This window comes from Acanthochromis polyacanthus, chromosome 7 (genome assembly GCF_021347895.1).
Source record: "Acanthochromis polyacanthus isolate Apoly-LR-REF ecotype Palm Island chromosome 7, KAUST_Apoly_ChrSc, whole genome shotgun sequence".
Lineage (NCBI taxonomy): Eukaryota > Metazoa > Chordata > Actinopteri > Pomacentridae > Acanthochromis > Acanthochromis polyacanthus.
Window position 1 is genome coordinate 18458731 of NC_067119.1, and position 15449 is coordinate 18474179.

The window sequence follows — 15449 nt, forward strand, 5'->3', positions numbered from 1 at the left end:
AAGGTATGAGCCACACTTGAGGATGAAGAAGAGAAGAAATGAGAGAAGGATGAAAGGAGACGAGCTAAGAGCACTGGGGATGAAGATGAGGAAGTAATAGGAGGGGAAGCCAATCCGCGGAGAGCAATCCAGAGAAGAGGACAGAGGAGAAGTGAAAAGAAAAAAATAGAGAGGAAACAAAGAGATGGTTTGGAGGGTATGATGAGAGGAAAGGTAAGGAAAGGACACTGGAATGAAAGAAGCAGCTAAAAAAAAACTGAATAAAGAAGATGATCAGAAACAAGAAGAGCTTAATAAATGGGAGAGGAGGAAAAAGAAAAGAGGTGATAACGGCAGAGAAAAGGGATCCAGGGCAACAGAAGTAGGAATACACTTGAACTTCAAAGCAGCAAAACAAACAAGGCAACATATTCAACATGAAAGTCCCTCTGAAACTTTTGCAGCAGTCTTATACTTAAAGCACTGCTCATATAATCATGTTCACTTTAGCTAGTAGGAGGGGATTTGTCTGAAGCTATTAAGCAGAAGACAGAAAAGTGTAGGAATCCTCCTTTTAATCCACCCTTTAAGTTTAGGGGCAGATAACAAGCTTTTAGCTACAAACAGCCTCAGTCATTTGCTAAAGGATTTGCTGTTGTCGCATGAGAACAAGTTCAGAAAGCATGAACTTCATTATGCCCGAAAAGAATCCTTTGATGAGGCACACAAACACTCATGCTCACGTGCCTTAGCATGATGCACACATTTACAGCAGAGAGGTCAATCGTGATGCTGTTAGTTACTCATTTACCACATGAGGGAGCTGTTAACCACTTCTAGTGTCTCGGGGGAGCTGAATATGAGGGTCACGCTTTGCCCTGATATTCTCACGGCTCCTCAGAGACTAGTCTGGGACAATGATGAACAAAACCACTTGGGGAACTTTGTTCTATGAATAAGACAATTATGAAGTCTTCAAAATATTGCAATTTGGTCCAACCCATGTGAAACAGTATTCTGTAAAATACCCATAATCTAAATGTATGTTTTGAAACTTGGGGCATGATAAACACACAAAAATACCTGAGTAGCAAGTCTATTCATGACATTAGAGTACAGTATATGAAAACTTGTATCATGGTGTAAATGTGTTTTAACAAAGTACATGTAAAGTATAGTGTAAAGCACATAAGTTATGATCAGGGCACAGGGTGTTTGTATGCCCCTGCCAAGAACCATGAAAAGGTGAATCTCACAATTTTTTCTATTATGAAAGTTTCCAGCTACTGTAAACACTGTAATTTTGTAATTTTTGGGGGGAACAATTTGCCATTCAAACCTGCCTGCGGTTTTTGAGGTTCAGAGAGTTAAGTGACAAATAAATCATCAGAAAATGAATTAGCAATATTTCTATAATTGATTTTTTCCAGCAAAATTATCTCACATTCACTGATTCCAGCTTTTCAAATGCAACTATCTTTATCCTATATAATAAAACTAATTACGAAGATGCCACTTTCTGTTGACATTCTAGAGCCAACAAAGACAATTTTGTAGAGATAAATATCAAGCATTAATCGGTAAAATTTGTAATTGTTCATTTTAGTCCTACTCTAAACCAGTGTCATTGTAACTACTGAATGATAATCTTAAGATGAACCTTAAAACCGTAAAAGTATCATGTCTGGTGTGTAACACAAACTACACTGTAGAGGAAGAAGTTAAACTTTCATATGGATCATATTTATAACCCTCAATCTGTGTTAAACAACACAATTTACACCACTGTAAATGCTCAAATTGCTCCCAAATATCTGTCATATTAATCTCAGATTCTAAGCACCACCTTAAAATCTTGAAAGTTTAACTCTTCTGGGTTTTGTCACATGCAGTCCCCCTTTTCCCTCTGATGCCATTTGTTGCAAATTCCCTGATTCCGCAACTACACTGCTGCACAAAGTCGCCCTGTTATCAAGGTCCTTGCATTTTCCAAGGGGGAATAGAATTGGGTAATCCTCTTAAGCACCAACTCCCTGATCTTAATTATGATCATCATCATCCTCATCTATTTAGGGAATCTTTATCTTGTTTCTACTTTAACTTGAAGGTCTAGAACTTCAGAGCACGTACGATGTCAGGCTGCCACAACAAGTATCACTTTTAAACTTACTTGTCCTTATTCTGTTATTTTGTTGGAGTGTTTTGGGACACTTTGGGTAAGTTAACTAGGCTAAAGTCTGCTGTGTTCTCAAAACATGAGTGTGTGTCTCCGTTGGCTGTAACTTGCTTCATACCAGTGGGTTTAAAAAGCCTTTTTTCACTGTCTACCAGTTTGTATCCCATCTCTCTTAGATCTTTCTCTCCTTCTATAGCTCACACCTCTCACTCAGACCCCCTCTGTCTCCATCTGTTTGACTTGTAGATGAATGAAACAACATGTCCCATTAGAGCTTCTACCTGCCTGAGTAACCTACATACAACTGCTGGATACCAAATGTTTTCTTTTATTTTCATGAAACTCTCATTTTTTTTCCCCCTCTTTATTTTTGGTTCAATCTGTCCTAAATCCCCCCTTTTACTTTAACCAATAACTTTATTTACAATTGGTGCTCAGAACAAATACAATATTGTACAAGGACATGTATTTGTTATTGATATAATTATTTGTCATTGATATTCTAGTGCTTAAATGTTGTCCTGCAAAACTAAAATGCAGTGCGTGTCTATGCAACTGATAATCATGATAAAATGACTGGCGTAAAACAAACACAATCAACTGAATGTTAGAAATAATGAAAATGTACCAAACAATATTATGTGTCACTCAAGGTTATGTCAATTATTATTCATTTTAAAAAATTTGCCCACTAACGTTAAAATTATGCCTTCCTTGATATTTTCTTTTTCATTTCTGCTCAGTTTTAAATGTTCTCCTGCTAATTTTACAGCTTAATAAGAGTGACAATGAGAATTTTAGAATTAAGAAAAAAAATGCACTAAGTAGCTTTTGTTAAGCATTGAGTCTGTTCTGCGCACCGTGTCTACTTCTTTAGTCTTTCATAAAACACAAAGTGCTGCTTCCATTGAAGACTGCCTATTCCTTAATTCTGATGTTCTTTCACTGTCTGACAGCCTTGCATAATAGGCTGTCTTTTTCTGACAAGATGGAGACTGTAAAAGGGACTGAACGTGGGTGTGCACTTTTGACCAAAGCCAAATAAATGTATAATGTGTTTAAACCTCCGTGTGTATCTAAGTGTGCTCTGTGAAGCCAGAATGACAAAGTGGCAGTGATGGAATGAGTGCAGTTTGACTAAGTATTTGATATACACAAGTGTTGACACTCACACTGAGTACATGGGCATACATGTACATATACACACATTAACTTCATACAGAAATACCTCATGAGCTTTTCCATGCTTGTTCTGACAAGCAGTTTTATGTTTGAGCTGGACTGAGATTAAAAATATGTGCTTTTCAGAGGACGCAGCAGAAATGGAATGAATAAAGAATAACCACCTGGGAAGACAGAGAGACATCCCATCTGTGATGTTCCTGCAAGTGCTACCTGACAGCTCTCTATAGGAGGGAGAATGTTCTGTACTAGAGGTCAGGACACACATGTGCAAATACACTCACACCAAAATAGATGCAAAGGTGTGAACAAATGCAGAAAATAAAAAGACAAAGTCACAGTGAAGACAGTGGTGTGGTGTGTGTGTGTGTGTGTGTGTGTGTGTGTGTGTGTGTGTGTGTGTGTGTGTGTGTGTGTGTGTGTGTGTGTGTGTGTGTGTGTGTGTGTGTGTGTGTGCGCGTGCGTGTACTTGCATTACTCAGATAGTAGGGACACACACTGCTTATAAAAAGTATTGCACCTTCCCTGAAAATCTTCCGCTTTTATTGCTTTTCAACATTAATCATGGTCAGTACAATTTGGCTGTTTTGACAAGAATGTGCAGATGATGTGCAAGAATTTAGACAAAAAAGACTCGTGTGTCAAAGAGGAAACAAATTTCTACAAAGTAATTTCAATTAGTTCATTAAAAATAATAATCGGACAATTTAAGTACCTCATTTAAGTCAGTATTAAGTAGATGCACCTTTGTACTCATTAACAATATTGAGTTCAATCAGCCTTGCACATCTGGACACTGTTCAGAACTCTGTCAGATTACACAGAAATTGTGAGGGACCAGCTTTTTAAAGTACAGCTAAAAATTTTCAACTGAACTAAGGTCTGAGCTTTGGCTCAAACTTTTAGCCTTTCGGCCATTTCTGTGTAGCTTTGGCTGTATGGTTTGAATCACTGTCTTGCCAAAAAACAAGTCTTCTCCCAAATCACAATTCTATTTCAAACTGCATCAGAATGTCTTCCAAATATGGCCTACACTGCATTCGTTTCACTTTCTACCTTTACAAGCCTTCCAGGGCCCAGTGCTGAGAAACATCGACACATCATGATGATGCTGCCACCACCGTGCTTCACAGTGGTGATGCTGTGTTTGTGATAATGTGCTGTTTTTACTGTTTACCAAACACACAGTCTAGTCTGATATCCAAAAAGCTCAGATTTGTTCTCATCAGATTAAAGAATCTTTTAAATTATTAACTTTTTGTCATGTGTGACTTTCTCTTTGGCATTCTCCCATAAATAATTTTACTGGTAAAGAATCCGGGCAACATTCGCTGTATGCACTGTCTCTCCCATCTTGGCACCTGAAACTTCTAACTTCTTCAGTGTCTAAGGTGTCATACTACATTCACTTGAGACACACTCATTGCACATTACTCTGGGACTTCTAGCACCAATTGTGTGCATGTGTGTTGAATTAAGTGAGTTACTTTAAAAGAGGTGACTATATTTGTAATCAGGTATTTTACCTTTCATATAGTTATTTAGTAGCCTAGCTGCGCTAGACCCATGTTTCTGAAGGCACAAAGGTCTAGGACCACTCGACAGGGAGGGAGGCGGGCTAAAAGGTTGTCTTTCAAATCACTCTGCAGCAATTGGGTAGGTATACAACCAATCAACGCAATGAATAGGCTGACGTAGTTCCTAGAGCGCCGGCGGATTGTGGCTAAGTCCCATTAGCTTCCCAACCAGCGGAGCCAACTGGTATATTAAGGATTTGCCATATCCCGTCGGCATAAGTCCAAATACGTCTTTCTTCTCAATGAAACACTTCAGTGCCGTCCTTTGTTTATCTTTCAAGTTGAATTTTAGCTTCAAATCTTTAAGGGCTGTGGCCAAAGCCCAGTCAAAAGAAAACTGTTTATTGTGCGCCGGTTGTTTCTGTCAGAATCGTCGCGCCTCTGTCGTCACTTAGTTATGCCCGCCTTCTGACTCTACACTTCATGGTGATTGGTCCGGCCAGTTTTAGGAGAATCCAGCCTCGAGCCTTATGGAGGGTAACTAGACTCACCCTGGCAGCGAATTAAATTCGTTGCCGTGGGTTGTCTAGCGCGGCTAGGCTAGTTATTTAGCTGACTTTGTGGAAATTTGTTTTCTTTAACATTAAAGTCTTTTTTTGTTACTGAATGTTAAAAAGCAGCAAAAGGGAAAACCTCTAAGGGGGTGAATACTTTTATAGGCCCTGAAAATCTGTCTACACAGTCACACCCTCAGATCTGCCTCCCTTTCTGGGGTCCAAAAAGCTAGTCCTCACATTGTAAATCATTTACTTTCGTGTGATGACTTGGTTTAACAGTATGGGTAAGGTCACGTTTAGGTTCAGGTGGAGCAGTAGGTATAGTTGGGGTGATGAAAGTCTCCAGGAAATTAATGTAAATCAATGTATTGTTCACTGAAGTGATGGAAACAACTTTATATGTGTGTGTTTATAAAAGATGACCCTTAAAAGAATATCTTTACTCCCATACACAACTATCTATCATAGTTTTCACAGCAGCTCAGGTGAGATACAGTTCTGAATCTATTTTTTTGACTTGCTGTCTGGATATCACAGATTTTTCTCTTCCAGTGTAACAGTGTGTTTCTAATAACATACATGTTTGGGTATCAGTGACTCTGAATGCTGTATGCACAGTTGGCTCCTGGCATTAATCTGTTCCCCAGGGAAGAAAAAAAAATCGTGGGAGCTTTTTGGAAAAACTAAATTTATAAGCTGAAAAAACTGTTAAGATTCAATTTTGCAAGCACGTTCTTTTTATTAGTAACAGTCTGGGAATCATTTGGCATTAAAGAATGACAACATATCATATTTTCCTTCCATTATAATAATTAATTGTCATTTGGAATAGATTAGCACAGCAACGTTACCTTACAAAATCAAGATTGGGCATTGTGTTTGCCTCTTGCTTATGTGTGATCAAAGCCAATCGGCTTTCAGATGCAAAACCAAAATTATGCTGCCAGTATTACTGTGCGCATGCCAAATTCAGTTTGTTTGGAGTGCTGCATCTCACTGTGCATCAGAAAAAAAGGTACCATAACTGGCACAGCTTAATATATCTTTTAAAAATTCCTGGGAAATTACTGAAACATTGTGTGGCAGTATGTTTGTGTGCCAACGTGTGTGAACATGTACTGTATGTCTGTCTTCACATGTGCTGAAAGCTGGTGGCGCAGGGATTTTACACAAATCACACACACAGTTTCTCGCTTTCGCATACAGTTGATGACACACATGGGCTAATGGAACAGAAACATGGATCACCGTCTATCGATTGGCTGAGCTTGTTGTCATTCTCAGAGCCTGTCCAATCTGCTGCGGAGACGATTTAAAGAAGGGGGAAACAAGGATAACTCAGATTAGCTTGTCTCTATCTCCTCTGTGATCTGCATCCAAAGCAGAGCTGTGGACAATCACTACTTGAAACTCATTCAACTGCCTTTTTGATCTTGTTTGGCACAAACATGCAAGCACCACCCATACTGCACTCCTGGCAGACACATCCACTCTAAGTAACTATCAATGATGAATGGAAAAGAGAGAGACAGAGAAAGAGGAGAGAAAAAGCAAGCAGTCATTTGTAGATGTGTCTATGTTTAGCTTCTATAATGAGATTGTCAAAAAAAAACTTTCTGGTTATTGGTGCCAAGAAATAACACATTGAATAACTTTGGGGTCTCTAAAAGTAAAAAGGTGTAGTTCTGTGACTACAACAAACTCAGTATAAGGTAATTTGATATCACGCACTGTGTAACAACCATATAATACATTGTAATTGCAGCTATTTATGAATGTACTCAAAACAACCCTTTCATGGCAACTTGTTTTATCCAACTGAATAGAATACAATGACCTCTTTCAGTGGTTGCCGGAAACTAATATGAAAGACCAAATACTACAGTCTGTCTTCATACAAATCTACAGTTCAGCTATCGACCTCCCACCCTGATCATCACTGCAAGCTGATGAGGTCTGTAACTGACATAAACAGCTCTGTCACATTTCAAGAAAACGGACAAAGTAGGACACAAATGCACATCAAAGCAGAGGTAATTAACTTCTTTATTATCTGCTTTTTGGGCTTGAAAGAATGATTTTCAGCTTTGATTCACTGGGTGGCCCCTGACAACAACTGGTCAACTGTAGGACTGTCCTCTTTTATGAAGCAGTCAACTGTGACTGCAATGTGACCATAAAGACTGACAGAGACTTCAATGTGATATCTAATGGAGAACTGTACTGCTCCACTCTGGAAAGAGCCAACTCTCAAAATAAGATATCTTTAAATTCATGTTAGCAACAAGATTGTATTCTTAAAAGAGAGCATATTGGCTGGAACGGATGTTTTGGAAATGACCACCTCAATTTATAATGATGAATTCCCTGGTGTTGATAAAAGTTTTATATGCGCTACTGGTCAAAAGTTTTAGAATGCCCCAATTTTTCCAGTTTTTTATTGGAAATTATGAACGTCAATGTCTCATTGTGGTCTGAAATGAAAGCATAGAACAAATAAACAAATGAAGTTAAAAAAAATAATTCAGATACCTAAACTTATTCTAAAGTTTTGACTCAGCAAAGCAGCCACCTTTGGCAGATATAACAGCTGAACACACTTGTGGTATTCTTTCCACAATGAAAATCAAATATTCTTCAGAAAGTTCTTCCCAACTCTGTTGCAGAAGTTCCCATAAATGTGCGGCTTGCTTACTAAGACCACTATTAAGCTGTGCTTGAAGCTTTTGTTCTGAGAGTCGCCTATCACCAAGCTGTTGAATCTCAGAAACTTGTCTTCTGATTCTGTTGTGGCTTTGGATCTTCCAGACCTCTTTCTGTCAGAGTTTCCTCCAGTTTCTGAGTGTCTTCTGATGGTGACAAAAACAGTTCACCACTTACCTTTGTACCATTTCAAGCTACTCATTGGACTCGAACTACTTGAATTTCAATTTAAAAAATGGAAAAATTGGGACGTTCTAAAACTTTTGACCAGTAGTGTTGGTCAAAAAGCCAGCCCTTGCCTGAGCACCAGTAGTGCTCAGGCAAGTTGTTTATGTCTCAAGGTTTTCTTTCTTTCTTTATCTTTTTTTTATAGCCAAGGGGTAGAGTGTGGGGCATAAGGTATAGTGCATGGGCTTTCTGCAAAGAAATATTTTCAGCAGAAAGTAGAGGACTTTCTGCTAATACCTATGACAGAGATGTAAATACATGTAATGTTTGAGTTTTCTTTTATGTACCTGCATATATCGTATATGGAGTCTTCATTACTATTGATTGGACATCTAATCTAATTTGTGTTCACATAATTCATTAAGAATAAGAAATAAAATACATTGTCACCAAAAACAGTGAATAATAACTTAAGCCTACGTGTAATTCAACAGCAATACACATTCAGCCTAGGTGTCTGCACAAAGATAAATATATTAAAAAGTGGAATATTAACACCAGGTATAAAAATGTAATGACAGTTACAACTGCAGTCATACTCCAAGAACATAGGATCAGCTAAGTGATTAGTTGGTCTCAAAGCCACCGGTGCAACCTCCCAATGCTCATGTTGCTGACTACATTTCTGAATATTAGAAACAGAAAGACAATCTGTTAAATGAGCTATGACTGCCTGTGTCTCATCTCTAGCTCTCTCTGTGTCGTTATCTGTCAGGGACTAGTCATCTTGCAAAACACACCGTATGATGAAACTGCTTCAGCAGACCCTAAACGAGAGTCATTAGAACACATAACAGACGCTCATAGATTGCTTTGAAGATAAAACGAGAGCTCCTGCAATGAGAGAAGTAAAAAAAGCTCAGTTAAAATAAATGGCAGAGATGCTTTCCCTCTTTCACCTCTCAATTTCTGCATGCCTCGCAGTTTGTAGTAAATTTTGCTTGTTATGTCAGTAACACTGAGAGAGGAAGAAGGAAAGGAAGGTGGGCAAGACAGAAAGAGAGGCAGAGGGATGGAGAAGAAAGCAGGGCCGTAGAAAAGATGAATAGCAAGGACAGCTGGATATATGTTGTTTTAAAATCCCATTATTTCTCACTGCTTATATTTCTCATTAGGAAGCATTCGTACCTTTCAAAGTGATTCTACCCCTGTCAGATGATCTTGTGTCTTTCTGTAAGCTACCCTTCAAAGAGAATGGGTCAAATCAGCAGAACTAATTCAAAATTTAAGTCAGTTCAGTGTCCATAGATGGACCGCATTGAGCTCTAAGTGAGCCAATAAGCCTGTAAACACAAAGTAAGTGTTCAGAACGAAGGCAAATTGCCTACTTTGGCAATGATTCAAAGCTGGCTGGCTACACTCCAAAACGACCACAGCTGCAACAAAGTCACAAATAGGGAACCAAGTGAACTGGTGCTGAATCGATTCACTGCAACCAGACAGGAAGAAAGGAGGAATCAAGTTAATTAAAGGAATCTGTCACCGCTTTGGTGCATTTTCAAGAGTCCACTCTGGGATCCTGCACCACCTTTTAAATGGCAGAAGACGGGAGATGCAGTAGATGTCCTTAAATAACAATAAAATGTTACTGTAAGGAGTAACTTGCAATGTTTTCTTTCGATTTTCTACACTTTACGTAAAATGTAGCACAATAGCTTTGAATGTCCTTCCATTAGCTGCATCCTTGTATCTGTTAGATGATGGAGATGCAGGCTGCACTGAACATGTTGCTAGTCAACAACAGGATTAACACATAGTTGACTCTGATGCATCAAAAGTCAATTGTGCATAACATCATTAGAGATGTGTGACATTCACACAACTCTAGATATACTGTAAATTAATTATTAGAAACATCCATCCATTCTCTATACACCGCTTTATCCTCACTAGGGTATTATTAGAAACAGTATCTCCTAAATCATTTAGTATATTCATATATGCCATACAAACTTGCAAAAATTTCTATCATACAACAAAAGACGAAAATAATTAATTTATTCAGAAAAGTTTATCTGTATAGTGATATGTGTATGAAATAATGTCAAATAAGACCGCAATGTCCTTTGTCTAAGAGCTGAATAAAGTTTTAGAACAAGTGAAGCTACTGTTTGAAGACTTTGTGTTTATCAGACTCGCTTGATAAGTACATCAAGGGAAAAGATCTTGAGAGAATCGCAAAGCCCTCATCCATTAAGATAAAATGACAAGTAACAATAAAACACAAAGCGGGAGCCGAGGGTCAGTGCAAAATTAAAGAAAACTATCAAAGCTAAAAGTACCCTTTAAGAATAAAATTTCACTTGTTCAGTCAGAGAACCACTTAGATACTAAATAGCTTACCAGAGAAAACGGAACAATTAAATGATTGAATGCAAATAAAACTGATTAAATCTAATTATATTTATCATTCTTCTCATCAGAAGTCATGGATTCTGATTTCATTGTGCTCTAGTTCCCAAACAAAGAAATACACAGTAGCACCGATGACAATTATGCACAACACATTTATTAACTACTGCTACAAGACAAACAATAACGCAACAATGACACAACAGACAACGAATAAATGATAAATGAACATTTACAACATGCAAGTAAATTAATAATAGTGGTGATCGTCACTGGAATCATTGAGGAAGAGTAGTGATGAATTGAGAAAAACTTTAGATTTAGGGAAGCCAACTGTCATTTGTACCGTAAATTCACCTGTTTTGAAAAAGACAGTGATAACTGCACAGCTTTTGGTAGTACCTGCATACAACGTCAGAAGGAGGAGGAAGAGAGGAAGAGCTGCAGGAATGTAGAGAGGAATGGCACATTTACATTGAAAAAGTGCACAGAATTTAAAAGCGTCAACGCTCATAGTTACAAACAAAAAGTTTGTGCCATTATATCGAAGAAGTTAATAATCACATAGTGAAGAATAGTTCAAAATTACTGCTGGAAATCCTAGTCGGTAGTGGCAAAATCCCTAGACTTTACCTCAAAAAGTCCAGATTTTGAAGGAAAAAGCCATATTTAAGAAAAAAATCCAGTGACTGTCAAATACCTCTAGAACAGAGTTGAAATGAATTTCTGAAAGGTACAGATCTGATTGTTAAATGGATATTATAATGACAGATCTGAAATCCATATGTTCAAGTGATTAAAATTAGATTCAACATATGTTTGTCTTGTGGTTTCTGAGATACTAACAAAAGTGGTAAACATGCATATAAATTGTAAAATGTAATTTCACATGACAGCAAAATTCTAATATAACTGAGAATACAAGCATATACATTCAACAATAAGAAAAAAAGGACACATATGCTTAGGATAAAAGTTTCTCTGTTTCTTTTATGGCTGACAAAGAGAACCTGCTTGTGTGTGTTGTGTGTGCGTCCTCCACATACATTTCGATGTCATGGTGTTCTCTTCATTACCACCCCACGCTACGCTAAGATGAGCACGACAAAAAGGAAAATGGATGATGATAAAACAGAAAACATCAACTTACATGAAACTCCCAAATCATTGTTTTCTTTGGGCTCAGTGGACTTCTGCAACAATGAACCTTTGGGGCAAGAAAAGAAAAAGGGATGGAATGGATGGAGGAAGGGGAAAGGACAACAACAAAAATTAAACAACTCAAACAAAACGGGGAAAACATGACAGGACACACACTTTGACGTGCCAATGTTCGTGCTTACCTACATTAACAACATTTGTGCTCAAAATGCTGAAGTTCCAAAAATTGTAAGGAAAAATATGAGAAGAACTAAGATAATTTGAGAAACCCCATCTGTGAGGCAGTTACTGCTGTGTCATGCTGAGTGGTCCACTTAGTCGTGGCAGACAGAAGGTCTATGACACAGATAAACTGCTGATGTACTGATGTATAATTGAAGTGCTTATGTATAATTGATAAAGGCAACATAGAAACATGGTGCACTTAAAAGCTTCTTGACAGACCAGCTGACTGTAGAAGACACACAGATTCAGCACTAAAGAGCAAGAAACATTGGCGAGGTTAAGTGGGGTGATGAGCACATATAAACATACAGTAATGCATGCACAAATGACAGATTTAATGCTGCATTTCATTTGAGCTCTGCAGGTGGATACGGAGCAACATTTCTCAGGAATTTTAAGCTCTACTGTATTTTGCTGAGTAATCTAATTCCATGTGAGCATAGGCATTGTTTAGCGTGTCTCAGCGCTGTTTTTATAAGATTTCTCACTCTTGTGCTAGAAGGCTGAGCAGTTGACTGTATTTATGTGACTACATCTAACAGAGATCACAGTGATTAATGCCTGAATCAGTGATGATAGTAGGAGCAACATGCCATGATAAATATTTAGCATCGTTGTCCATTATAACACCATTGTTCAAACAAACAATAATAATGAAAATATGGTTGCGATAAAATGAAGCATAAAATATTTAGTAAGAGCCAACCCAAGCATGATGGAAGGCTAAGATAGCACAGAATATTAAAGAAAAAGGAGCAGAAACAGTTAAAATACTGTGTATGTTAGCTGCTTTATGTGACCACAATGACAAGGAACAAAAAGAGGAAGAATGGCGCCTTCAATGGGGAGACGGGCTGTTTGATGCTGTGCAGCGCCTGTGATACTGCTGATCGCTTTGTATAATACAACACAAACACAATTCCGGGTTCTATCCAAACATTAAAGTTGCATAACAGCCAGTGTCTCTAGTGATTACTGTGGTTTTAGAGACTGTGCAGCAGCTTATATTTGCTCTGCAGGTGCTGTTATGTAGCATGCACATCTACACACGTGTACACACACACACACAGTGGGCAGTGAGTGAAATGTCATGTTCTCCGAGATGACACAGCAGAGTTCTGAGTGAATCTGTTCCAGGAATTCTGATCAATGTGTCAGAAAAAATGTCAACAGGTCGAAACATATAAAACAAAACAAACAACTCTAAAAAAAAAAAAAAAAAACTGAAACAGTGTAACACTCACAAGCTCACACTGATGAAACTCTCAGATAAACTCCTGAACACAAAGAGAAAAGACTTGCTCCATGCAGGGCAGATGCGAGGTCAAATGGATTTCTACCTCTCAGGGTTTTAACAGGGTAAGAACAAGGCAGGTGTTGGTGGAGAGAGAACAAGAAACAGAGTAGAGTGAAGTCCTTTTGAGCACAAAGTCAATTACTGAGCACTACTGAAAACATTAACTCCCTCTCTGCACTGACACTGTGTTATCAGTTCATTCAAAACCTCAAAACCTCTAAGTTGCTGTTTGAACTATTTTTAAACCGGCAACTAAGTAGTGCCGCATCATAACAATGAACCACTTTCTGTCTATGTGAAGATGACATTTTAAAAAGAGCCCTCATTCATAAATACAAGAATCACTTCACGCCTTTCAAATACACTGTAAATAAATTCACTAGAAAATGCTTTGAATGCAGAAACTCCTCCAAACAGCCATACATACAACAACACATACACAGAGACGCACTGTTTGTGGATTCCTGGTAATGCAACAGGAAACGGCTGAAACATTAGTGCTGACATAAAACCATGTCTGTGCAGTCATTTCAAAGACATAAAATCAATCACAGGAAATGAGCCTAAATCTATATCTCCCTAGGTTTTATTCCAGATTCTGTAGGCATGCCTCACAGGCCACTGGGAATGCTTTTGGTGGAACATGGATGCTGCATATACAGTAAGTTCAGTCAATAATGTGCCTTGGGCAAAACTTCCTCAGGAATTCATATCATGTTATTCTATTGCTCGTGACAGAGACAACCTATTGAATCATTGCCACTATCCACTTCTTTCTGGTCATCCCTCAAATAAGTAACAGCTCACTGTTAGTGTACTTCTTGATTCTGAACACAATCAGTAACATCCCATTTGGAATTCATTTGAAAATATCTGTGTTTCAACTGTTAAAAACACCATGTAAAAAAAAGAAGCAAAACAAAAATAAGGAAGACAATGAAACTACATGGATGTGCTCACGAGAGTCCATGCAGGAATAATATACACTATCTTCAAGAAGAACAATTTATGCATTTAATAATTAATATTTATGCATATAAGCCCATGTTTTGTGGCTATCATGTCGTACCAGCCCGGTCTCACGGGGATTCGTGAAACTGTCACGTCAGTTTTTGTTTCGGTTTCGTGCGCACCAACACGATGTCGTCATGTTTTTCGTGCCGCTCACCACGAGCGAAACCCGCTGTGGTAATCACATCTGAAAGTGGTTTATACCGGCGGATTCATGACGCGGCGGCCGCAAACGCCGATGGACAGCTTAAATCGTCATGAATCCGCCGGTATAAACCACTTTCAGATGTGATTACCACAGCGGGTTTCGCTCGTGGTGAGCGGCACGAAAAACATGACGACATCGTGTTGGTGCGCACGAAACCGAAACAAAAACTGACGTGACAGTTTCACGAATCCCCGTGAGACCGTGTTAGTAGTACATATAGACCTGTTATTGACCTTGATGCATTCACAAAAGCTTGTCCTGGGATCCAAATCCCCTATCTATTGTGTAATTTTTTTTTTTATTTTTTTTTTTTCACTGTAGGTAGGATTGTGTGAAAAAAATAATAAAATAAAAAAATAAACTAACTTTAATCAGCAGACCATGAAGGTAAAAACATAAGGGTCAAAATACAATTTGCATTAACATGGCATAGCTAAAATGCTGATGTAGCAATCCGAGCATATCTTATCAATAAAAGCATGAGAGCATCTCAGCCAGTGAGACCTTTTCAGACTGACATTGTAACCCAGAATAAAACCTGTGTCAGGGGTCAGCTGACCCTCCTTCACAACCCTCTTCGCTGACACATTTGGTCCTGAGCTGTGACACACTGACTAGCTGTGGTAGCCTGGTGTTGTTAACTGGTCGAAATAAATTCAAGTTTAAATGTCATCGAACTGACTGACTGAACAAAATGGTGAAAAGAAGAATGAGACGGACAATGGGAAGAAAAAGAGAGGTAGCATTGGCAGACAGAGAGGATAAACTCTCAGAGAGGATTTTTTTTCTTTACAAGACAAGAGACAATCATTTTCAAGTGAATGTGTCCCTGACTGACCCCGCAGGGTTTAGC

The 15449-nt window shown here is 38.3% G+C and overlaps 1 protein-coding gene across 2 annotated transcripts in view; it reads right to left on the reverse strand.

The window, feature by feature from the left end:
• Positions 1–15449, reverse strand: part of unc5ca (unc-5 netrin receptor Ca) — a 230232-nt gene that overhangs the window by 25859 nt on the left and 188924 nt on the right. Inside the window, exon 8 of one of the 2 annotated variants that reach the window (XM_051950524.1) lies at positions 11845–11901. The exons of the other annotated variant lie outside the window; for it this stretch is intronic. Within the exon in view, the coding sequence (XP_051806484.1) occupies positions 11845–11901 (57 nt within the window). The remainder of the gene's footprint in view (positions 1–11844; positions 11902–15449) is intronic. 2 annotated transcript variants of the gene reach the window in all.